This window comes from Onychostoma macrolepis, chromosome 08, assembly GCF_012432095.1.
Source record: "Onychostoma macrolepis isolate SWU-2019 chromosome 08, ASM1243209v1, whole genome shotgun sequence".
In the NCBI taxonomy this organism is placed as follows: Eukaryota; Metazoa; Chordata; class Actinopteri; order Cypriniformes; family Cyprinidae; genus Onychostoma; species Onychostoma macrolepis.
Window position 1 is genome coordinate 13,359,997 of NC_081162.1, and position 27,744 is coordinate 13,387,740.

At 37.6% G+C, this 27,744-nt stretch overlaps 1 protein-coding gene across 6 annotated transcripts in view; it reads right to left on the bottom strand.

Moving 5' to 3' along the window:
- Positions 1-27,744, bottom strand: part of grid2 (glutamate receptor, ionotropic, delta 2) — a 419,312-nt gene that overhangs the window by 341,851 nt on the left and 49,717 nt on the right. For all 6 annotated transcript variants that reach the window (XR_009272479.1, XM_058784731.1, XM_058784732.1 and 3 more), the window contains exon 2: positions 23,662-23,817. Coding sequence is in view for 5 of the 6 variants with exons in the window: in XM_058784731.1 (XP_058640714.1) it covers positions 23,662-23,817 (156 nt within the window). In the remaining variant the exon portion in view is untranslated. The remainder of the gene's footprint in view (positions 1-23,661; positions 23,818-27,744) is intronic.

The window sequence follows — 27,744 nt, forward strand, 5'->3', positions numbered from 1 at the left end:
GGAGAATCTGAATCTGCATATATTTTGAAGGTCCTTAGAGTGTAGCTCAGGGCTTTGCTCTCTACAAATGTGCCTGAGGCTCTGGTTCGGTGCGTAGCTAATGGTCAGTGAGCCTCACTGCTTTCTTTAACTGCTCTAAATGAGATCAAATGTTTTGTTTCTCTGAAAGGCATAATCCAAGACTGCTCCAGTGACTCCAACTAATTAAGCCTCTGTTTAAAAAGGGAATTAAACACAGGGGGAATATGCAAATGGAGGTGGGGGAGGAATGACAAATCAACCCGGAGGGACTCCAGATGTCAGACGTTCCTTGAAATATGATGATCAATATTCAGACTCATTTCCAAAAATCCTTGCGAACCAAATCCAGTGGGTGAAGCGCCTTGTAGCCATCGATCTGGGAATTACTTAATGGCTGTCATAAGTCTGCAAGAATTCATGTGGGAGACCACACTGCTATCACACAAGCACATCTATCAAACAAAAGAAAGGCAGCTAATTGAGTTGAAAAAAAAACAAAGCAGCATGACCCACGACAGATGAGGAGAAAGACTGAATTTGTATTGTACTGTTTAGTTCATAAAACCGCTCCTATGGGAGGAAAAATGGCCTGCATAAGCCTTTTCTGAGACCACTTTATCCTTATTGGCAATCAATGTAATTCTGTCATGCACGATAAATGCTTCTGTTATCTATCCACTAGTTGATAGGCATCAGCAAACTCTATTTAAAATCGAATGATCTTTTATGCATGTATACTGGGGGAGCGGTTGCATGAGAGAGACCACCAAACATAATGATATTCATGTCAGAAACATGCTTAGGGCCAGATGGGTTGTGCAGCAATGCACTCCTCTGAGATTCCAAACACTGAGCATGAGTGAGAATTTATCTGTGTTGTTGACATTTTAAATTTGCCAGGTATTGCTAGAGCACAAGTAAGCAAGACTAACATATTGTGTTTTAGGATGGATATTGCTCACATTGTTTTGGTTTTAGATCATAAAATGCAACATGACACATTGCCGTATGTCATCTGATTCTACCACATTGACAGGAGGGCAGGAGGCGAATCATCACACTCTAAACAGAAAGGAAAGCTATGCCATTTGTTTCTCTCATCCTCGTTGTTTTTCTGCTCTTTACTAGAGGTGAAGGTTAACATTTTTAGCTGGGAGAGTTTTTAGAGGACATTTAGGTCTAGTGAATCCAACTTTGTATTTGTGGTTCACTTCCTTGTCCAATTTTGCTCTAGGCAGTCAGTGATCCAATTGAACAAGCCATAATGGAAAACAAACAAGCTGCATTTCTAAAAAAAAAAAATTCTTAAAAAAAAAAAAAAAAGAAAAAGAAAAAAAAAGGGACCTGTCAAAGCTCATCTGCCTCCTGTGACTCAGATATGAAATGGAAAAGGCACAGTATGAAATCCCATCATTTCTACATCCTAAAAGTCCTTCAGGCACATTATTTTACCTTAAGTGCACAATATGTTCAAAATTGCATACTGTCACACAGTATCACATTGAAAGATGTCACAATTGTATGTTATTTCCCTCTGTCCAGTAGTCAACTAGCTATATTGTCAACTATATTATTTTACTGCAATATATATAATTATATTAAACAAGTGAATTAACATATTTAATTGATAAACAACAACAACAATAATAATAATGTTAATAAACAGTGCATATATATTGCATTGTGTCAGTCCTTGTTGTTTCCATTTCAAAACATCTAGACAGATTCTGGCAGATAATTATATTCTTCTATAGGTGTTTGAACTTGAATTGGAGATGTTCCAAGTTTCTTTCCATTACAGCATATTTTAGACTGTTTGTGTCAACTGTTTTATAAGAAAGAGAGAGGCTGTTCTAATACAAGTGTGGCATCCCACACTCATAAACTTTAATTTGATATTGACTGTAGGAGTGAAGTTTTGTGAGAAATATGAACTTCTCAGTTGAACAAAGGGTGCCTTTGGATATATTCCATATGGTTTTTAAAGTCAAAACAGAAATACTTATCTTTATTATATGGCTATCAAAATTGCAACCCTGCATCTGTTGTCTGTCTATCCCAGCTTTTTTTGTGATGGTGTAGTGGCTAAAGCTCAGGGCCTTGAGCAAAGCACTTAACCACAGTTTGCTCAGTGGTATTTTTATTTTTTATTTTGCTAAAAGCACCTACTGAATGACTACTAAGAGCTTCTTTCTCATTACATGGCAAAGAGCCACATGTATAACCCCAGAATGGACCACGGCTAAATATTGAAGAAATGTTTTTAACAATAATGAAGTCGTTTATCTCAATCATTTCATTTCACTTACTAGGGATGTGCCCGAAGCCGAATACCTTATTCGGAAAGGCACGGATAATGGCTTCAAAACGAATAACGGATTTATACGAATAACAGAAAAAAAAATCTTCGGCAGACACAATCACATGTTTGCTGGAACAGCACTACATTAGTGAGGTCTGCGGTTGTTAAGATTTGTGCAATAATAATGGCTAGTACTGCTTTGATAGCGTTTGACACTGTTTCGTACAGATAATATCATGGTGATTATAGCGTTTGTCTAACGAAAGCGGTCTCCTCAGCAATAAACTATCCGCGCGCTCCTTTTCTTTTTTGATTGCTGCCTGTCAGTGCTGGCGAAGCAGTGTTGCCAGATATTGCTACAAAAAACAGGCATGATCAAACTCCTGTAAAATTCACCAAAATAAGTCTAAAACGTGTATTTTGCAAATAGGAAAGCATAATCTCTAACCTCAACCTTCATCTTCCCACTTTATTAATTCCCTAATTACTTTATTAACGCTGTTACATTAAGTATTAAAACAAGTCAAGGGAGCTTATAATAACTAGATCTGGCAACATGGCAGAGCGGAGAGGAGGTTGCACTTCCGCCAAGCTCCTTCACTCCTGCGTTTCGCAGCTGCTGCGAGTCAGCCACATGAATTTATTCAGGGACATGATTTTAAATAATTTTTCATATGTTTTCAAATTTTATTTTTGAACATGAAACATTTACGAAGGTCTGGATCTCATAGCTGGCTATGGGCCTGGATGTGTAAAGTGAATGAGTGTAAATATAGCCTATATGAATGAAATGAGAGCAAATCAATAGTTGCGTTGGGGTCTATGCCGGTCTCTCAGAAATCAAAGCTTTGTCTGGAGTTATAACTCAAAAATATCCTAAAACAGTCTCAACTTCAAACCTTTTAGAAATCCAACTTTAAAAACGCATTACATTAGCCCTTTTCGTGAATGGCATTACATTTAATTAATCGAACAGATTTGCATTTAAAATGGTATTTTCATGTAATTTGATGAACTTCCGGTTTAAGCCACGCCCACTTCCGGTTCTATCCGAATACAGATACAAATAATTTTGAGATTGTAACAGATACAGATACAGATACAAATAATGGCTCCGCTGCACACCCCTATCACTTACTATCACTGGGCTAAAGTATCTGAGCTCTTTGGCCCATACACAGAGAAATAATGCATAAAGACTAAAAATACTAATATTCAAGGTGCTTTGGCAAAGACAGTGCAAATCTTTTGATATTCCAGTAGTGGATCAGGATTTTCTTTAGCATTTGGTAACCTGATAGATCTGTGCTGAATCAATGATCAACTCTTACTATAAAATCTGAACATTTTGTATATGTGTAAGCTGTCGAAATTAGTATGTCCTGAATATTTCATCCACAAGGATGTACAGTACATTTTTTCCCCTCCCTCATCAACAGGCATCTTTTTCCACAAGCGCACACACAATCTAACAATCTCTGGACTTGACAGTACCATCACTCACTACAGGGGTGCTAAGAATGAGACGGGAACATTTTCTGCTCCTTCTGACTGGGCGACAGATAAGGATGTGGCAGGTGAAGGCTAATTGATGAAGATCTGCAGCTATTCTTGTGAAACTGTAAATAATTAGCACCCAAAAGGTAGCAGGGTTGATGGAAGACACCTGCTGATGTCAAACTAATTCCACACTGCTGGATGAACTGACCCTGGTCAAGCAGAGGCTTGTTTCCTATTGCAGTCTGATAGTGTACGAAAGCAATATCCTCTAAAGCCCCAGGACATCTCCTAGGACCGGGATGAATATTTTCTGTATCTTTTGGCTCACCTCTCAAGCCTGTGGTGTCTCTACTGTCCCTGGGGCTGAGACAGGAGACTATGGGGGAAAGCAGGTGCATCTCCATCTGCTGAGGAGATACAGAATCCCATTTTGTCATGAATCCATCCTACCAGAGCTCCATCTGGTGACATATCTAGCTTTTTTCTATATTTCCTGCCTAGGTGTACCGACCAGGTGCATTTGCCTACTCATCTTTGTTGCCCTGGCATCAATACGCTAAAGTATTGCCTAGTTGTCAAACTCTAGAGAACAATTTCAGTAATTAATTAGGACAAAATTCATTAGCGCACATCTCTTTAATACTGATCTAATTGCATCTGTTTTAGACTCTCTGGTAATTGCAAACCATCTATTAGATACAAATTGATAGCAAATGTACGCCATCAACAAGTGGCGGCTATGTGTGAAATCAACGATGGACAATTTGTAGGCAACGATCTACTAACTGGGAATAATGTCAGGAAAGAAAAGAAAAATATATTCTATAGAATAAAAATATAAAGGAATATGTATTAATATAATATAATATAATATAATATAATATAATATAATATACATTTGGATTTAGAATTATGAAACAGAGAAAAAAAAGTAGTAGTGTATATTAATAAACATCATAATATAAATAGAAATCAATTTTAAATTGAATTTACAAAAATAAATATGTACTGTATATAGACATTCATTATTGCTATCCTCTAAAATTAATTAAATGGAACATTTCTGGAAACAGCACTTCATTAAACATTTTAAAAGAGGGGGTACAAATTAACTTACATAAGAAACAATGTAAGATACAACAACAGTATGTATGAGTATTTTCCCCTCTTTGCACAGAAGCCGTACAAAAGGACACAGGAAATCACAACACAACACAGGCCAGAATCTCCAAGTGTGCTAACACCACAGATCTGACTTTTAACTTTTTACTTGTGAGAACACAACAACACTATTCCCGCAGCGGTAATACTCACTTTAAAATGCCCTTTAAAGACCTAATCTTTTTGGGACTATTAGTAATACTGAACTCCCGCTGATGAGTAAATAGAGCAATTTTAACATTTCCGGAATTTTCTATTACTGTCGCTAGCAGGCACCATGAAAAATACACAGCACAAAACAGTTCTTGCAGAATGTGTCTACAACCTCTGAAAAGCTATATGTTGCACAAATAGCTTTTCCTTGGATAACCTCCGCTTCAGTTTTCTGCTTTGAGGTTAAGACCAAACGGCCATTAGCAGCAACTGATGTTGTCAGCATGTGTTGGATGCTTGATGACTCAGGGGCGGTTGATAATGAGCTCAATTGTGGTGTTTTTCGCCTCAGGTGGGGCAAAGGTGCGAAATGTGATGGTTATGCTAATTCAGGTCAAGATCCCGAGTCTGGTACTCATTGAGGATTAAGGGGCCAGGCCCCCTCAGGGACTCCAATCTCCACCCCTGCATGTAAAACTGACTGGATTGTCAGAGTGCACCCAGACAGAGACAAGATGGAGCATCTGAGTCTTCCATGGGCGTGGGTGGCAATCAGGCGACTGTACCAAGACCAGTAGACCATGCTCTGTTCAGTCAGTCTGACAGAAATCATGTTGATCTCAAGTGTCGTTAGGGACCTCGCTTAAATAAATGGAGTCAATAGTAATTCTGGAGGCAGCGAAATCAATAGGCTCAAGACCGGCATGGAGGGATGTGCTCCAACTGTGCCTTCAACATCAATCTGCCATCTGAAGCATACGAACCATTACTGCAAAGTGCTTTAAGGAGACAAAGATTGAAAACAACTATATTCAATTCACACTTTTTCACTTTATTTTCCATTAAATCCTGCTTAAAGTACATTAAGTGCACACTTGCATGCCTCCATAGTAATTAAGGCTAGCATGCTTGCTTTAACACTTCTTAAGTCACATTCATTTCAATTTATAGTAACCTATAAGCTTAACTTAGCCGGAAGTAGCATGATTTTAATTACAAAATAAAGGTCACTCCTATTATTGCGATGGTGAGCTCTGTTGCGTCTCTGGAGTATTGTTTATTGCTCTGTGCTAAAGTGTTCCCTTTGGAGCTGAAGGTCAGGATGCCACCCAGCTCACATCGACCTACTGCTGCTGCAGCTTGTGCAACGCCATCAGATCTGCCTGGGGAGGGGAATACTCAGGCTAGTCATTTTTGCTAACACTTGCTTATTTTGGCTTGAAATTGTTGTTAGATGTAGTTGAACGCCTAAGGCCTCATGTGGCACGATTCAACAGTCAACATGAAATGAAAATTCGACCAATTTTTTATTTATATGTGCTTGTGTAGATCTTACTGTGAACAGTTAATCTGTGTGTATGTTTCATATTTAATAAACAAATAAATAACTCCTAATTTTAAATCAATGTCAACTGGATCTTCTGGTTAAAATGGCAGACTTTTCTCTGGTAATGTATGCAAGGTTTCTCCAATCGTTTAGCCCGCTAAATCCGCCTCTGCAAGCTTGTGTTCATCTGCCTCCATTTTTGAGTGCCACTGCCACATTTAAAAATCCAATGAACAGCCAATTCATAGAAGCAACGTTACAATCTGTTATACTCAGATGTACCTCACAATACAAAAGATTTATCGCTACTTCTGTTTCATCATGACTTTAAGGGTTCCATTTATTTTATCAATGAACAAATATCTGAAAAAAGAAATGCAATTCAGTGTCAAATGATTAGATAATTTAAGCAATAAAATGATTCTTTCAAAAGGAGTTTTTAATAATTTTTCACCATTGGCAGCATAAATGCAATTCAATACTTGGCCTAACTAAAACTGACTAACATTCATAAAGTACTATTGACAAAACTCATAAAGTGCAGCTTTAATCACAAGCTGTCATTTGAACAACCAGTCAGTAGCTGTGCTGTATTTCTTTGTTTCACATATGGACCTCTGTTTGATTCATGAAAAATAATTGGCTCATCAGCTTTAGGGAGTCAGACTGCACTGCGCTGTATTTGATTCACTACAAAAAAACCCGGAATCATTCATTTAGGAAGTGACTGTATTTGATATTCTGATATTCAGTCTCATAAGAGTCATTTGTTTGGGATTTTGGAATACACTGTGCTGTATTCATTAGAATCATTGTGGACTGCAATGGCTGAGCTACGTGCGTTTTATTCACTAAAAAAAAAGAATAAAGTCACATAAGTCATTTATTATAAAATCGGTCTTGCGCTGTATCCTTTTGATAAATTAAAAGAATCAGTTCATAAGATTCATTCGCTGGGGATTTGGACTTCACTGGTCGCACTGGTCTGTTTCATGTGATAGTTTCAGTAGTGATGTCGCGGCATTGCTGATAAGAAGTGTGGGAAAATCTTTCAGAGTATTTTAGAACAGTGCTTCATTTGCATCAGTGGAAAAATGTGATTGTGAAAACCATTAATGAAACCACTCGCTTCCTTAAAAAAAAAGAAAAGAAAAAGATTGTCAGTTCCCAACCCTAGATTTGGGAGAAACAAGATCTAAATGTTGAAGAGAAAAAAAAAGACCCACGTCAAGTTAAGTTTTGTGCGATTCTGGGGAGATTGTTACGTCTCAGCAGGGGATCTCAGAGTAAAAAGGACCCAGGTGCAGTAAATAGTGGGATTTCTTTGATGACTCTGATGCACATTCTCTTTCACTGAGTCAATTATAAATATGAATGCACAACTGTATTGCTTTTGTCATAGAGCGTGTAGTCTGTTGTTTTACAAGACCCATCGGCTTCCTTTTTTTAGATAAAAGGCACAGATACATGGACTCCATTTTGAGGAGAACCAGGTGGACACTTGTATTAGCCAAAACTCTGGCTGTAGGCAGACATTTTTCCTCTCTCACAAAGAGACAGAGGATCTTTTTGTGCTTTAATGCACTTTAATGGCTGCATTTGTGCGGGGCCTGAGAGAGAAAAAGAGAGAGAGAACCTCTCATTACAATGTAGAGCAGCAGAACCGAGGTGAGCAGGACTCCATCAGCAACGTGAGGAGGAAGGAGCGGAGAGAGAGAAGAAAGACGGAAAGCGAGATGCAGGGAGATTGAGGAGAGCGTGGCATTGCTACATAATGTGATCAAAAACAGTTCTTTTATAACCTCTCGTCACTTACATTTCATCAAACTCCTTTCTCTTATTTCATTTCGCTTTTATTACTTGTCTGCAGAGACTGTTTTTTCGCTTTCACTGTGGATGGATGTAATATTTATACCTGTCACACACACGAGGGCCAGAAAAATGAGAATATCTCCCCAGCAGAAGAGGGGCTACAATGTTCGGTGGCTGCTGTCAGCAAAACCTCAGCGCGATGTGATTCCTGACCCTCTCTAAATCTCATATTTTCAAAATGGCACAAGAATGAATGCTGGCAGATAGCAATCTCATTACTGACCTCTGTGCGGTGTGTAACAACACACACACACACACACACACACAGTCTGCTTCTCATGTGTAATAGCTTTCTGAAAACACACATGCACATTCACCCACACACAATCGCCACATGCAGAAATCGATTAGCTCGCAGGAAGTCTCTGCCCACGTACCAACTGCAAACCACGCCAAAATCAGCGCCTAGCGACAGTGACACAATGATGATGACATTGCCATGGCAACATAATCCTAGGGTCTCCTGCAGCAGTGGAGTGAGAGCTTTGAATAACCTGGACAGCATTTTCAAGTGATGGAGACCTTATGGGAAACAAAGTCGCTGGGTCACACTCTACTTCCTGCTGCTGTGCCGAGTCGAACGGGAGACTGACAGATAACTCTCCAAAATATTTAGTCTAACACAATGCAATTAAAAGAATATTCTGGGTTCACTACAAGTTAAATTCAGTCAACAGCATTTGTGACTTAATGTTGATTACCGCTAAAACACGGGTTCAATGCGTAAACCCTGGCACGTTTTTATTACGTTGATATAGTTACGTATTGCTGTGCTTTTATTACGTTGCTTCAGGTATGTATTGTGGCGGTTCAGAATTCAAATATACGGGGACCGTCGCTAAAAATGAATGCTCTATCGTGTTGGAAATATGCCCTACACCAAACCCAACCCTAAACCTACCCGATAGTGTTGACAAATGCAAAACTGATATAAAAACTCATTTGTTGATGCAACCATGCTATTTGAATTTCCTTATATGCAGATTTGAACTGTCGAACCGTAGTTACACAGGATTCAAACCGGAGCTCCTCACCTCTCAAGCATGTCTCCGTACTCTGTGAGCTACTGAACAAACCTACTGTCTATGAAAACCCATAGATATGAAGCTGGATATGTGTGATGCTAACATTCAAAAGCATCAGTTTTCAAATCTCTGGAATCTATGGTAGCTTTCATTGGCCAAGGCCTGCCCATGAGGCCGTTTGACTGTCATGTCAAACAACCAATCACAATTTGTTTCGTTCAGCATCACATTTCGGGGCGTGGAAATGTCGCCATAATAACAGGTGTGTAAAACTCTCGGACGTATTTTAAAGATTCTACTCCGTGAACTTTAAATATTTCACATAATTTTGAAAATCCAGCGTTTATTTGATCCTGATAAGCGTTTGTCGTCACAGTTGTAAACACAACGGCTTTCTTCTTTCGTGAGGGGGTTTGGCTTCACGGCATATGTGTTTCCAGGCGTAACGTTAAAGAACGCGACACACATGTCTCCCGGAAATCCTGTATAATTCAACCAATCCGACGACGACTTCGAAACTCCTGAAGTGTTTCCACTTTTGTGTGCCATATGCATCAGACGTTCAGCCAACGTTCCGTGGGCGTGACGTTTGAGGCTGAGACTAGGGCCCTATTGCCTTTCTGAAACAGCTTCATGGCACTCTGTTAGGCTAATTGCTAAAGCTATCATTGTCTCTGCCTGTTTTCACTGATGCTGCCTTCAAGTACTATCAGAATTATCGTGAATAGGAATGTGGTAGTTAAAAGTTGCATATGAAAGCAATGTGAGTCGATCGCTTGAAGTTGTTGAGCTCATAATCAGAAGTGGGACTTATAAAGTTTGTGATAGCATGAGAACAGCTATGTTGTTATTTTTATCCCGCCGTGCTCCCCGTCTGTGTAATTCATAAACGCAAATTTATTATGCACAGTATAATCAGATGACTGACAAACAGAGTATGTTTTCTGTAAAGATAACAGGCTTGTACTAATAGTGAAATGTTTATTTGCAAAGGCTAGCACTGCTAATGCCGGAGCTTGAGCTCTTGAAGCTCCGCCCTCTTCTTCTTTTCATACCCTAAAAGTGGCAATTTTAACAAGCTATAAAATCTATCTGTGGGGTATTCTGAGCTAAAATTTCACATATACGCTCTGGGGACATCAGAGACTTATTTTACATCTTGTAAAAAGGGGCATAATAGGTCCCCTTTAAATGAAATTTGAATTCAGAATTGAAATAGCCCACATTTGATTACATAAAGATCCAGGTCAACATTTTATCCATCTCAGCAAGACACAGAGCAGATTGTCATACGTTTTCTTTTCCTGCCATGTTCCATCACAGGCACTTCATACTGGCACTATCCCTCTCCTGGCTGTCACATGGAGAGAAGTTAATTCAATTAAGAGACGTGAAAGAGTTTTTTTATGGTCCAAGCCCAGGGAGCTATTTATCGCATCTAACAAAAGCCAAGGAAGCCTCTGGACTGCATCTCCTATAATATAAAAAAACATCCTGACATTAAAACTCAACAAAGCAATCATCTCTCTCCTGAGACACTCTCCTGAGAAGTAGAGAGCCAGTAACACAGGCCCTGGCATTTAGAGTCCTCCACCGCTGCTGTGGCGTGAGCAGTGCTGGAGCATTTTTAATTAAATAAACTCAGGCTGGGTTGATATGCTCCGTTTTGAAAAGTCACCTCATTAGTTTCAGCAGGAAGAGGCAGGACTGAGGTAGAGCCTGATTATAAACACTTTACGCAGCCTGGAATCAATTGAGATAAGATGGAAGAGTAGACGGTAGCGGTTAGGAGTATTTTTAATGGTTGCCATACCTGTGTTCACTTGCTATTCACATTTGAAGGCCTTAACTGTGTGAGTGCTATATATAGAGTCAATTTTGAGTAGTAAAAGAACTGACGGGCTTCTAGGAATGAACGGTGCCTGACATGTATGGTGCCAGAAGGTTGGATGAAAGAGAAAAATGGTCAAAGGTCACTGCATCTGTGTCATAGTAGAAGGATATGCCAAGAGGAAGTGTAATGAAAAAATAGATACGGGCAATCATGGAACCAAGTCATCAAACGGCAGGCCAAAAGAATGAGTAACAGTACTTCAGACCGCAAGAGCACATTTCTGAGTCAAATTTGAGATTACAGACCACCTGAAGCCTCAGTACAAATAAAAACACTGCGTCAAAGCGTTTGAATAAACAGGTTCAGTGCAGATCATCATGAGGATGTCATCTATGACAAATGCAATTTATTTTTGGTTCGGTGCAGGGTTTCACACAGACATGACACAAACCGTATACCCTAAACTGTGGCAAAGACTACATTTTACAGAGGTGTTTTGGTGTGGTACATGTGGCCAGGGGCGATTGTGGGATTTTAGCCTTAGGGGCTTGAGCCCTTTACAAGAGTTGCACTAGTCTAGAAAGACAGAATACTTCTACCCTACAGTGTGAGAAATTGTGGGTTCGAAATTGTTTGACATATATATATATATATATATATATACTTCTTTTTTTTTTTTTTTAATAAACCATTCAAAGAAATTGTTAGTGGGTGTATATCATTAACCAGGTTCATTCAAAAATAGATTTTAGTATATGTACAAAAGTACAGATTTAAACTGTACTTGCTTCACAATTGACATCCTTTATGTAATTACTGAACTGAACTGAACTGAATCATCACTAAGCAGACTTGATCTGAATAATGACACTATTGTCCTTTTTAGAGCTGCTTTACAGCAAAATTTGAAGAACACGAAGAATCGGTTATTTTATTGTTAGTTTATTACTGAGCTGCTTTGAAACAATCTGTATTGTATAAAGCACCATACTGTATATTAAAACATGTATATATATTCCAAAAGGTTTGAAATTCAAGTGGAACGGAGCACTGGCTGCTGATGAGTGACAGATGGGGGCAGGATCTGTCCCGCCTCTGCTGCCCTAGAGAACATCTCTGCCCTTGGCCTGCCACTGAGAGGTGGATAATACAAAATATAATGAACTTTACAATTGTACAGTGACTGCTAGGGGGAGGATTCAGAGTGAAATAATCTCAGAAGCCCCTTTTTTTTAGATTGTAGTCGCAGATAGACAGTGAAGAATCACCTACTGTGTGCATGTCACACTGTGCTCCATTTTTTAGCATCATTGTATACTGAATTCACAGACTAACAATGAAATAAGTACGAGGCTGTACACAATATAACTACTATTTCTCACAAAAGGACATTTCAATAATGTGCTTAACCTTGTCTTTTAATGCCTCAGCCTCTTGTCTAACCTCCAATTTCACATCTCTTAACCTTCAACAGTGAGCTAAGCGCTTATCAGAGGACTTACAATAATGCAAGTTGCCTTCGCTGCCATTAAGCAATGATGAATATGAAAGTTCACGATCTGAGGTTCAGCATTTTAAATAGCCTTCTAAAGACTGGTGTGGTTTAATAGCTGCATGTTAATTTATGTTCTCTCAGAGGGGAAAAAAGACCTTTCAATTGACCAATATATGTTGACATACTAAGCATTGTTCAGTGGCCTTACAAAGTTTTAGACACTTAATGCATGGATAGGTATTAAAATGTCAAACCAAATTGCATTAATTTAAAAAAGGATAGCACAAGATACAGTATATTCAAGCAAAACAATATGATTTTAAATTATACAGTATATTAAAAATACTGTTAAAAATTTAAGACTATCGGGTCCAAAAAGTCATTAAAGAAATGACTAAAAAAGTAAAGTAAGCTCTGACAAAAGGCCTGGAATCTTGAGCATTTGGAAATGCCTTTTGCTTTAATATACTGTTATTTACAAAAGTAGATTTTGTCTGAGATAGATAGATAGATAGATAGATAGATAGATAGATAGATAGATAGATAGATATAGATAGATATAGATAGATAGATAGATAGATAGATAGATAGATAGATAGATAGATAGATAGATAGATAGATAGATAGATTCACTTCCCTAAACATATCCGAAAGACATGTCCTCATTCACAATCAAGTCTCCTTGAATTATTTTCTGCTGGCTGTAGACTTCTGACTCATCCCTTTACCTTGAGGCCTAGTGGGCAGTAATTATAAAGATAAAGACTGAAACTATGCAGAATTCATTCTCTGATTAATTATTGAGGTCCTGATTTATACCACCAGTGTCTGAGAAGATCACTGACTCAGTCAGCTGACTGACAGCCTATCCCAGATGCCAACAGCTGGGGATTCTAATCACTGGCAGAGTGATGAACGACACTTTTGTGTTGGCAAACAGGGCCTTACAGCTGCCAATAGAGGTGGGGAGACGTGAAGATTACATGAGGGACAGTGTAGGGATAAGAGTGCGTCTTCCTCCTGGATCTACACGGAATAGCTGTTGGTGACAACACATGGTGTCACATTTCAGCACAAAACCCAGATCATCCCAGGATCATCCACTGACATCCAAATGCTCAAATGAGACTTAAATCCGAAGCCTTTGAATAAAGGAGCTGTAAATTCTTGAGTACAGTGCATGCTGCTAGAGGATTGTAAAAGGATCGAGGCCTACAGAAACCTTGCAAACCTCCTTCCCTTGTCTGAGGAACTCTTGACAGTGGAGATCAATAGAAACACAGTAAAGTAAAAGAACTAAGGTCAGCCATGACTTCTGAAGACAATGTCTGACCTCCGGAGGTGGACAAATCAATGGGAGATTCATTGAGTGATGCTTAACCTTATAACAATGCAGTACAATCTGATGTGAACTTTTTTGTTGTGGAACATTTGGCCAGTTCAGTTGAATGGCAATATATCAAGTAGTTGTATTAAGCTATATTAACCTCCTAATTTTTTAGGGATGCCGAAGTTTGTAGGTTAATATTATGATATTAATTTTATTACTAAATATCACCAACACAATAATGCATTTAAATTATAGAAATAACAAAATGTTCGAAAATCACAAGATCACAACCACAATCATATTTATTGTGTTACACAAACTTTTTAACTGATTTTAAAATGTGTATTACCAAGTTTAACATGAATAATAACAAGCAATAGCTTTCAACTAAATTTTCCTTAATACAAATTAAATATTTTCCAGATTATATTTTTATAATTTGACTAAGCAAAATGACAACGTAAAAGCCAATTATACAATTTCCAAAAAAAAAAAAATTATTACTTTAAAATAATATCACACACAAAAAAACTAATGTCGTATATTTCAGGTGGAGAATGACAATAAACAAAATGTGAACAGATATTGGATAAAATAAATAAATAAAATACTAAAACTATTTAGCAATCTCCACCTGTTACTGAAAGGTACTCAACCAGTCCAAAACTGGTTCAAAGAATGAGGAATAAGAACGTGTGCCTGAAAGCCAAGACATGAGCCGTCATGGTGGAAAGATGCATGACTTGCACTAATGAATCAATACAACCTTTCATAAGGCCCAGGTCATTATAATTCTCCGAGTGATTCAAATCACTATGAAGGGAACTACAGGCTTATTTGTATTCCGTTTCTGTGCTGGAGGGGGAAGGAAGGCCAGTCGGCAGTTTGCACAATCAGGTTCCCAGCAGAGTGAAGGCGGTCTGGTCAGGAGAACCTAATTCTCTCTCTCACAACGGCTCAGGGGGATCAGGCATGAGAAGTGTCATTACAGTGACAGAATCCAATGGAATGATTTGAAAAGAGTGCGATTGAGGTTGAGAAGGAAATCTGTGAAATAAATGAGAGTTATTATTTCTGCTATAGCTGTGTATGGAGAGAAAGACAGAAAGGGAAAAAAAAGAGATGGAAGGAGGCAGGCTGGTTAGTGAAGCAAGAGGCAACCGCTTTAGCCCCAGGGTGATTGGACCTCTCTTTTCAGACGACTGAAAGCTGTGTCTACGCTTTGGACAATCACAGCATGGGAGAGTTAGTGCACGCACACACACACACACACACACACACACACAGACAGACAGACAGACAGACAGACAAGTCAGGATGATGCCAACAGTACGAATAACGTTACTTCTCAAAATTGCAGACTTTTACTTTATTAAACTTTTACTTTATATTGATTTTCCCTCCTTTCTTTCTCGTCTTCTGTGGAACACAAAAGAAGATATTTTGAAGAATGCCTTATATTTTGTTCACACAATGAAAATCAATGACTGTCATTGTATAGACAAAAACAGTCAAAATATCTTCTTTGTGGTCCACAGAAGAAAGTCATGCAGTTTTGGGGGGCAAGTAAATGATGACAGAATTTTCGTTTTTTCTTTTCGTTGTGTGCAGCCCTGCTATACACATTCATTGCCTTGGTCTTGATTTTATAAGTGTAATTTCCTCATATGTATTTCTGAAACCCCTCATTTTTGTCCCAATTAAATCTGAAAACCAATTAACTTGCATAACACTGGTGTTTGAGACCATCAAGTGCTTGACTCCTCTCACAATAATCTGCGCAATAATCATTTCCATCAGTCGAGCCAAATTCACACTCACAGCTCAGACGGTCTGCTCTCAGCAGGAGTAGGAAGCCGGCTACCCCTCCTGCGATGTCCAATAGAGACATTCCGCCAGCTGCTGTTTTCCCATTTTCCGAAAGCGCAAAGAAATGTCCCTCCATCATTCATGGGAAACTTTGAAAGTGCCAGTTTGCCCATTGAAGAAGTGCCAAACTTCACATTTGGAAGGCCAAGTTCCTCTGAGATGCTACCAAAACACAGTGGCTGGGTTTTACCCAGCTGTCAGCTGTAGAATGCCATCATATCATCGCTTTATTACAAATGTCAGACTCGCTGCTGGAAACACCCCCCATTGATTAGAGCCTGGATAATTGGATTGTGGCTCATCCTCAGAAACACTGGCTGGGGGCATTTAGAGGGTGAAGACCATGAAAGGCAATATCAGGATGTGCTTTTAGAAGAACCGGATGAGAAGAACAACAATAAAAGGTGAGGGCATGTGCTTAAAGAAAACTCTGGTTAAGAACATTGCATTCTAAATTATTAAACAAGAAAAACTAATTAATTAACTCAAATGAATAAGTTATCATCAAATAATACAGATTTTAATATATAACTATTTTATAAAAAATAAATAAATAAAAAGTAGAAGGCTAAAAATATATTTACTGTTTTTGCGGGTACGAGTTCAACAATAATCTGGCATGTTTTTAAGTCACACATTATTACTGTATTGTTTTAGGAGCTGACAGTAATTTCAGTTTGTGTTCGGCATGCACTTATGACGCTTGAGGCTTTCTTTGAAAAACCTGCCAAAGCCAGAATCCCTCTCTTGTAGTTTGAGATATTAGTAGTCTTTCAAAACTAAATGCTTTTTTGTAAAAGTCATTTGAAATAGCCTAAGGCAGAGTTTAACAGCTGTAACTCCCAAAAGTGCTATCAACCTACTTGATTTATGGAGTAAATGCAAAAAAAAAGTTAAGTAAACTAAATAAATAAAAACAAATTTGCAGCGGCTCCCAACGGCAGAGGATGACCAGCCTGAAAGTAAGCTTACCTTGCTATCCTTCATCAATAATGAAAAGCTTCAATTCAACAGAGATTTAGTATCAAATCCAACGAAATTAATAATTGATAGACTGTTTTTAAAATGTGACTCAGCTAAATTTAGAGAGCCAATGCAAACAAAAACAGTGATGATGAGTCGTCTGGGACAACTTTACCTATCTCTGAAAAATTCATAACACCAGACATCACCTTTTTAGGTTGTTAAAATCCATTTACCAATTTTCCTATTCTGCTTCAGAATTCCCCTCATTATAAGAAATAAATGTTTACATGTAAAATGTCTGAAATGCATGTTCAGCTGCATTTAAATAGCTTCAGATCTTCACTCATAATTATAATCAGTCCCTTTATCTTTCTCTTGAGAGTATATTTATATTTATAACCTGACCCTGCATTATAGATGTCATTGTCACCATTGTTCATAAAGAAAAGTAAAATCTCCCACAATGCAGCACACTTCATCACAATGTCAAACCCATGACATACTGTAAGAAACCAGCAGAATATTGTAAAAACATCAGTTTTATCACAAAGGACCAGATTGTATTTTAACAGCAATGTCATGATGCCAGGCAGCTTCAGTACACAGTTTTATAAAAATATTATATGGAGGTCTTCTGACTGACACAATGTAACGCTTCCAGGAAAGGTGTTTTCACAGCTCCGTAGTGTCCATAGTGACAGAATTTAAGCTCACAACACATACATCATTCTGTACAAGCCTGTTTCCACCACACTTTAAAAATAAAATAAAAAGGTAAATGTGCCTTTTTCTCTCAATTCTGAGCTTACATCTCACATTTTGGACTCTTTTTTTCAGAATTGTGATATATAAAGTCAGGTTTGCATGACAAACTCAGAATTGTCAGATACAAACTCATATTTGCAATAAAAAATCTCAAAATTACAATTACCTTTTTTATTTTTTTTTTATTCTGTTGTGGGGGAAAAAAATGGAATTACGAAATGTAATCCTTGAAATTTCTGAGAAAAACATCAGAGATGTATGCAAAGTATGCAAACTTCACTGTAAAAAGTGATAAGTTGACTTGACTTAAAAAAAATTGAGGAAACCCGTTGCCTTAAAATGATTAAGTAAATAATAATAATAAAAAAAAAAAAAAAAGTTAAGTGAACTTGAACATTTACTTTTTTTACTTAATTTTAAGGCAACGGGTTTCCTCAATTTTTTTAAGTTAAGTTAACATATCACTTTTTACAGTGATTAAGTTAAGTCAACTTATCACTTTTTACAGTGTACTTTCTTTCAGAGGACAAATTTTACCACCAATATTAAAAAGAATCTGTCAATGCTAACCCATATTGATCGACTACTAAATGAGGACGTGCCTGTCACAGTGTCTACAGTGGTTACAGTCCTGTTTTGTGTGTGTTCTTCAAAATGAAAGGTTCTGGTGGGTCCACAATGCACATATTAGCATTGGTTTATGGTGATTGGCCTTTGAAATAAATAAATAAATAAAAACAAATCTATACTGCATCAAGCACTTGGATGTTTTCTTAGAAACTAAATATGTGAAGGGCCTGTCAATTCACCAGTCATCCTTCAGTGCTTCTGACCTTTCATACAGACATACTCTCCAGTGAACCAGATGATGCTTCATAGAAAAAGACAAAACAAGATACATCTATGTAAGAGCATACTGTAATTACTGATGTGAGTTCAAAAGAAGCTGCCAGTCTTAGTTGGCAGATCAGAGAAGCCGCTGATGGTTAAAAAACCCACAGAACCCAGGAAACTACACAAACAAAGCACTCAATGTGCACGGACAAACACATACATACAAATACAGACAGACAGACAGACAGACAGAGCAAGTAGTTGGGAAAGAGAGAGTCCAATCTGGCCAGTGGCAAAGACATGTACACAATGAATACAGGCTCTTAAAAATAAATGATAAATAAATAATTCTCACTCCCTTCAATTCCTTAGGGCTGGATGAACCTTGACAGTGTAGTCCTAAAGATTAGAAGACAGGAATTTCTCACTCTGCTACTCAGGTTAAAAACAAGGTTACTTTTTTTTATTATTTATTTATTTTTTTTTTTTATGTGTAAATCACTCACTTTAGCCTTTTTTCCACCAAGACACATAATAGGAGTGTGTAGCGAAGTCATTATCTGTACGTGTCTGTATTATCTGTATCTTTTGCTAAGATTTAGATTAAAAAGAAGGTGGAAAAAACAAAACAAAGTAAAAGACCATTTTAAATAGCAAATATATCTTGCATAATTAATTGCATATATGCTTAAATCAGAACTATATCAATAAACAGATAAGTGTGTCAAAACTAAAAAATAAATAAAAAATAAATTCTTAGAGGTAATTCCATTTGTCAGTTCCATAAAATTATGCCTTGTATAATTAAATTATTCTTTATTTTTTTTAATTATTCTCTATTTTGTATTAATATATGTAAAATAAATTAAGGGGAAAAACTTTCTTTTTGAATAAAAAAAATGTATCACCACTAACAGAACTTCTTAAAACCAGTCTGCGGCTGCCAATTCAGTCTACTGTTGTTTGCTACTATTGTAGACCTCTGACTGCACTCCCATTTGTTGTTTCTTCTCATTTGCATAAACTCTATAGCATTCACCGGAAGCTGCAAACTTTTGCAACAGTCCCTGCAAGTAGCAGCATGTGTGAATGCTAATCTTCATTAATGTGAATTCTTAGAATTCTGCCTCATTTACATCTATTAATCAAGAGCTATAGGAAACAGACGCACTATGAGTTTGAGCTACGCATTAGAGAGTCTATTAAATCTGTCAAATCTTGGGATTATTCTACGACAAAAGTTGTTATTTTATCTCTTGGCCTGTTAAGATCTTCCAAGCTAGAACAGATTGCACATGAGAGACAAGCTTTTCTGGATGTGTTTCATCTAATCACATAGCAGGAAGCTGACTTTGAGAAGATAAACAGATGTTTAAACAAATGAGGTATACATAACGAGGTCCAGAATCATACATCCATAAGAAGCAGAATCGTCTGCGCTCATGCTGAACCATAACACATGTGCACCTGTAATTAGGCTCCCTCACTCAGTATCTTCAAATAAACAAGAGAAAGGATGGCAAAGCACACAAACAGAGAAGAGGAGTGCTCTCTGTGAGCGAGAAGAACCATCAAGAGCAGAGGGTGTAGTTACCTAATGCAGGCCTCTCCATTAGATAACAGGGGTCAACTACAACATGTCCTACTCTCCCTTTCACCTCTAAGACTCCATGCGGCTAAAAGGATGATGGCGCCGCTAAATTCATCCACACTCAGATGCGGAGGAGAACAAAAAGCTGAGATGCTTGCCGACCGGCGTAACAGTATCACAGACAATTAAATGAGAGGAATGCGAGTCAGAAAAATGTCAGGCGTGTTTACATTAACATATCTAAACAGGGGATGTTACCTACACTGCAAAAAATGGCTTATCTTACTTAGTATTTTTGTCTTGTTTCTAGTCAAAATATCTAAAAATTCTTAAATCAAGGTACTTTTTTTTAACTTAAAACGAGTATTTTACTTACCCCACTGGCAGATAATTTTACTTGTTTTAAGCAAAATGCACTTAATTTAGTTTTTTTCCCCCCTGGAAACAAGACTATATATCTTAAGTCATTTTGCTTATCTAGTAAAAGTACCTTGATTTAAAAAAATTTAGATATTTTGACTAGAAACAAGACAAAAATACTAAGATAAGCCATTTTTTGCAGTATAATGAGCATGAGTCTAGCAGCCATGTACTCTTTATGTACTATTTTTGAAATCAAAGCCCTGTATCATTAAATGTGAGATGATTTGCCCAATAAAAAAGATAACAATATCAATATTCAACAATAGTCACTTACAAAACAGCTGCGTCATGTAGTGTGCGGCATTTTAGCTCATAAACCTACATCTAACAAACTAACCACCCGCAGTCCAACTTAACTAGCCTCTATTTATATTGCCATTGTCATTCTTCTCAGCACAAACATGCCTCAGTCAGTGCCATTTGCCTAGTCCAATTATTGTTGTGCTATTACCGCCTTGCTAAGCAGCCGGTAAACAGACTTTTATTGAAAAGAGGTGTTTGTGCATATTTTCTGTTGATCGTGGCGGCAGTAATTCATCAAAATGATGATCAAATAATGGAGATAAAGATGACGATGAGACATAAATCCATGCACGGTGTAGTCGAGCACATTTTAATGGTGCTATTTAGATCCTCCACAACCTGGTACTTAGAAGCAACCTGTATGATGGAGAACCGTGCTACACAAATAGCACTGATGAGCACAAATTTTTAGGCTTTTTGTGCTATTATCTATCCTTTAGTGAATCTTGTGCCAAAACAACGCAGACAGTGTATGCAAATAAACAACATACCACCATAATCCCTATTTAGCAATTCCCCCCTGTGTAAAGTATCACACATTGTCACACAGTTCAGTTTCTGGTCTGTTTGAAACAATTTAGCAGATCAATCCGTTATTGCTCCTTTGTTAAATATAGTGAAACAGGTTGGCAAAAACCTTGGAACAAATAAGAACAAGCATATAAAACTTTCTTATAAGATAGAGGGAGAAACACAGGAAGATGCCAAAGTTAGATTAAGTGCTAGTTAACTGAACTCTGCGATTGTATGGAGCACAGTGAACCTGCTGATGCATGAATGGCGGCGTTCCAAAGGCCTTGTACCTGTCCTCCTTTCTTGCAGAATAACAGAAAATGGCCCTGCTCCAAGAGCTAACAGCACTAATTTGTGGAAACCACAGCATCATGGTATTATTAGATCATTCCACTGATCTTAAATCAAATATTAGAGGCTGAGATAATGCTGACTTCTGAATGCTATGAAAGTGTTGGATCCAGACAGGTCAGGCCGAGCGAGCATATAAAGTGGAGACTTTATTCTCATGATTAAAAGAGGCACATAATTTAGCCATACTTACCCTTTAAGTTCCCTCATAGGTTTAACCAAGCTATTTACATCATAATACATATATTTTTAACAGCAAGTAAACAAATGCGGGCTATTCATGTCTTTTGTCTTATGCAAACATTATTTGACTCTCTGGAGGTAATGGCTCAGAGCAGAATGGTGTCTGACTTAATGAACGTCACGTCTCCCACCCTCTCCAAGGCATGTTTGCTGAAATGAAGAGTGCATTCACCAACAGAATGATCCGTTCACGGTGTAACAGAGGGTGCCACTGAAGGTCATTCCTGCCTACTGCCATAAGACTCCACGATTCTTCCGCTGTGTGCATGAAACATTGACTTGTTTTGACTCCCCTGCCTACAACTGTTTGTCTCAACAACTGCTTTACATTTGCTCTGTTTATAACATTTAGTACCCACAAGTTAATGTGTGAGATGTATTTTTGTATATGTTGCACTGCAGTCACTGTATGTACTGTACAGTATCTATCCACCTATCTATCTACCCACCTAACCTATCTATATACCCAACTCATTGATCTATCTAACCTAATGTACATACCTATCTATGTAACCTATCTGTCTACCTATTTACCGACCGACTGAGGTAACCTACAGTACGTATCTATCTACTCACCCACCAATCTACCCTATCTACCCACTGACATACCAATCTATCTGATCAGTCTATCTACTCAGCTGCCTCTCTAAACTATCTATCTACTTACTCACCCACCAGTTTATCTAACCTATCTATCCATCCACCAATTTATCTAACCTATCTAGAAACCCACCCACCTGATTTTTGTAGCCTATCTACCCACCCACCCACCCACCTACCTATCTAACCACTCACCCGCCAGTTTATTAAACTTATCTATCTACCAACGCTCCTATCTAACCACCAATTTATCTAATCTATCTATCTACCCATCTGCCTATCTATACTATTTATCTACTCACTCACCCTCCAGTTTATTTTACCTATCTATCTACCCACCCACCTGTCTATACTATCTACTCAGCCACCTCTCTAACCTATCTAGATACGGACACCTGATCTGTCTAACCTATCTACCCACTCACCAAACTACAGTAGATGTTTATCTATGCAACCTATCCATCTACCCACCCTCCCATCGATCAATGTAACCTACAGTACATATCTATCTACCCAACCACCTATCTCACCACTCATCCACCAGTTTATCTAACCTATCTATCTACCCACCCACCTATCTATACTATCTATCTACTCACTCACCCACCAGTTTATCTAACCTATCTACCCACTCACCTATCTATACTATCTATCTACTCACTCACCCACCAGTTTATCTAACCTATCTACCCACTCACCTATCTATACTATCTATCTACTCACTCACCAGTTTATCTAACCTATCTACCCACTCACCTATCTATACTATCTATCTACTCACTCACCCACCAGTTTATCTTACCTATGTATCTATGCATCCACCAATTTATCTAACTTGTCTAACTTATCTAGCCACTCACTGATTTGTCTAACCTACAGTACATATCTATCTACCTACCTACTACTAATCTGTCAACCAATCTACCTATCCACTGATTATTTAATTTAATGTAGATATCTACCCACTGATCTATTCATCTATCCGTCTGTCCATCCAGCCACCGAATTTGTCTTGTTCCCTTTTAACTATTGTTTAACTTGAACTGAGGAGGCACATACTGTATTAGATTAATGGTATTTTTTTGTAATTACTTCTCATATGAGCCTCACATATAAAAGGGATGAGCCCAGAAATGTGCATGAGTATGCTCTGAAAACAGATTTAAATACTCAAATGACGTACCTTCCTGCACTGCTTGGAAAGGGTTGTTTCCATCTACAAACTCCACGGACACAGTGATCTTCTCTGTCTCCAGGATCTCGTTGTTGAGGTTGAGATCTGCCACCGCCATGCGGAACACCTCATCATCCTTTTTGGCAGACTCATCAAAAATGGCCCCTAAAACAAGAGGATTTAAGGAGATTTATCATATGGTTGACAACAGAACACAGAAACAGAAATTCGAAATGAACTTAAGCAGAATCTAAATTGCTCCTTAACACTTTTATCTAAATCCTGACCAAAGTGAATTCTCATGTGAGAGAAGCTCTCAAAATGTTATTTATTTTAATTTTTAGAGAACATATATCCTGTGTTGTAAACTGTAACAAACACAGCTAAGATGATAATGTAATGCAAATAAAAGGATATATAAATATGAAAAACAAAACTGTTATCAAAATGCCTTAGTAGCAAAAATGATAAATGACTATTTACATACTGAACAAAAAAAAAAGTTAGAAAAGCCTAGCAAAGCACAAACATCATCATTATATACAACATAAAATGAGTTCCAGACAGCAGAGCTGTGCCAAAAATCAATGCTTTATTATTACTACTCTGTCTGGCTTCATTCAGCACCTTACTTTATTAATTCAATAAATGAATCCTGGATGAGGTAAAAGAATATATACCAGCTTTTAGGTAAAGAGATATTTGTAGACTGACAATTATTTGAACTTCAGACAAAGTTTTAAAACATGCATATAAATAAACACACTAGGGGTGTCCCCGAATAGTCGACGATTCGATGCTTCGATTCGAGGAGCCTGATTCGACTCCCAATCTCACAGTCGAATATTCGCGGGATGTTATGATCATGCCATTTTGGCTATATGAGGGAGCTCAAATGTCTGATTTCACATAGAACTACTAGTTTTCTCCCAATAAGTTAATATACAGCCTATTATGATAATGCTGTAAATAAGCATCTGAAAAGAAAAAAAAAAGCTTTAAATAAATATTTTAATGTGCGTGAATAAATCCAACCACCCCTATAAATTTAAGTTTCACTTTCCATAATCCGTGACCGACAGAGGAGCATCTTGGCGGTAAGGATTTAAAACTTTAACAAGACTCAAACTGACCCAGAGTGAAAGACTGGATTTTTTTCGATCAGGTAAAAAAAGTCACTATCAAAACATGTGATTTCAACACATTTCAACCGGCTTATTTATATTGTGTATATATTATATATCTCGTATGTATTTGGTTGAGTCGCTGCAGTACAGCGCTTTATTGAACAGTGATTATCTCTTCAGTGCGCATCGCGAGCAGGACAAACAACTATGCAGAATATTAATGACTATGACTTATAATGAGAACACTATTATAATAAAATGCTGTGAATTTTTAGTTTAGTTCCCGTGTTTCTGCACGTTGTTGCGTCAAGAACGCGTCCACAAAAGGAGTTCAGAGCCGCGCAGACAAGTTCATACATCTTTTAATCGAAACATAAAACATTATTCACTCCGTTTGTATCTGCGAGGCGTCCATTACACATTTTCCCTGTGTTTTAACGTCAGTATTTATGACTGTTGAATGTCTGACTTGACTCTTGGTAATGTATTTTGCCCCGCCCCCAAACATATGATTCGACTATCAGTCGACTATCGGCAAGATTCGAAAATTATGATTCGACTATGAAAATCCTTAGGCGGGGACACCCCTAAAACACACAATGATCTAAACATACAATATGTGCACGTCAGGTATCTAAAAGCACACACAGAGTGGAAATGTTTCTCTAAGCAATTTCATCTATACTTGTTGGTCTCTATAGATCCAGCTGCAATAGAAAACAGTATTTCAGGGCCTAAGATTGAATCTTGTATATCTATGTACAAGGAAATTGAATCTTGTCGACCTGTATACATGAGAGCTACGTCAAAAAATTGTCAACCCTCAGCGGTACGTGGGAAGTAGGCTGAAGCAGAGTATTTTCACAGTACATGGGGACAAATTGGTGCTCTTTCGATGAGTGGCACACAGGAGATAGTCAATATGCCCATATCACATTAGAGTCTGTGGTCAGCTGTGAACAGGCCAAGTCAAGACACTACCTGCAGGACACTGTGAACACTGTCAGGCCTTTAACAAGAAAAATCTCAGAAAAACACTCACTTTGTCTCCGATCCTCTGCAAAACATCATAATGGGTCTTTTATCTGAGGACAGAATAGAGTTGCCATAGAAACAAAACTCAAGGTGGAAGCTTCTAAAGCCGCATATTTCATTCGTAGTGATGGGGAATGCTGTAGATGGGGGTATTATGCTCAAGTCCATGCGCATCAGCTTTGATTTGTTTTGCCAACTAATAAAACCATCTATATTTCAAAATGCATTTAGGTTGGACAGAGAATCTGCTGTAACTGCAAAAACTACTTTCTAAATGAGTAAATTTGTAATAATACTAAAACATCCTTAAAACTAGATACATTTATTTGACGGGAAAAACTGAATAGCATAAGATATTATGAAAAAATGCTGATTTTTTTTTTTTTTCAATTCAAAATACATTCTTTGAAAACAAGCCTTCAATATCTTTACTTTTTTTCTCAAGTAAACACCTTATTATAAGGATGTTTACATTTTTAATGGAAAACAAGACAAAAATACTCAAGAAAATTATTTTTGCTAAGAACTTGCATGTCAATAGCAAGCACCTTGTTGTCATGTTTCATTATGTTTAAAAACAGAAAATACAGACGGCTCAGGACGCTTGAAAATGAAAAATAAAAAATTAAATGTTGAAAGGACACAGATGCTTGTTCAAATTGTGGCAAAGACTTCCTCAAGCACTTAGGTAGCGTGATTGAGAACAAAACGTAATTCCACAATAAAGTGCTCAAGTGCCTGTAGCAAGTCCTCATAAGCAACACTGGCCAGATTAATATCCTGCAGCCACTCTCAAGAGGAATAAAGCAACAGGAATCAAATTCTTGCCTGTCTTAATCAGGCCTACTCCCTATCCCGTGGGGGCTTCTCTTCTTCGGATGAGTGAGAGAGTGTAAGTGCGCAAGTATGAGAGGGTAGTTGCGAATTCTGATTTACAAGCTGCTGGATTGCAGCTCTAAACAGGCAGAGAGGCAGCAGGTCTTGGGCAATTGAGTTGTGAGGCAAAAGACAACTTCATCAAATAAATCAAAGAGCAAAGAAATAGCACTCTGTCTGGCTCAAGCAGACACACCAAGGGCATCTGGACTCATAGAGTTCTGTGTCACTATATAACAACATCAGGTCACAGTAACATGGGTGGTCCTAACCACGTGGTCCAATTTTAACTAGCCATTTCCCAAGAGAAGAGACCTGTGAGAAAATCTGATAAATAAAAATATAAGAACACTAACTGACTAGCCAACAATTAGCAATTTGCATCAAGTTGCCCCTCATGCAACTTCTTGCCACCCGAGCAACTTACTTATACAGTTATCTACTAGTAACCAGTTTTGGTTCGATTGCATTAGTTTATTATAATCTGCAAATAACAAATTCTCGTACCTGGTGTGATAAAATGAGCTTATTTTTTAGTTGATGCTAACCACTACAGGTAAATAACTAGAAGAATAGCAAAGCTAAAACTATTTGCATTACAATTTAATGTGTTTATGAATACGTAAAGAATAGAACAGTAAATTAATCTTAAATTAAAATAACATGATAAATACCAGTGTGCAACACAAAGCACACTGCAAAAAATGCTTTTCTTACTTATATTTTTAGTCTGGTTTCCAGCCAAAATATCTAAAAATTCTTAAATCAAGACGGATTTTCTAGAAAAGTAAAAATTATTGTCTTGTTTTCAGAAAAAACATGTCAAAATTAAGTGAGTTTTTGCTTGAAACAAGCTAAATAATCTGCCAATGGGGTAAGAAATATAATCTTATGTCAAACAGAAAACAAGTTGTTTATTAATAGTTAGTAAGATAGTTGTTGAATTTAGGTATTGGGTAGGATTAGGGACGTAGAATATGGTCATGCAGAATATGTGCTTTATAAGTACTAATAAACAGTCAATACATTATTAATAGGCATGATAATAAGCAAC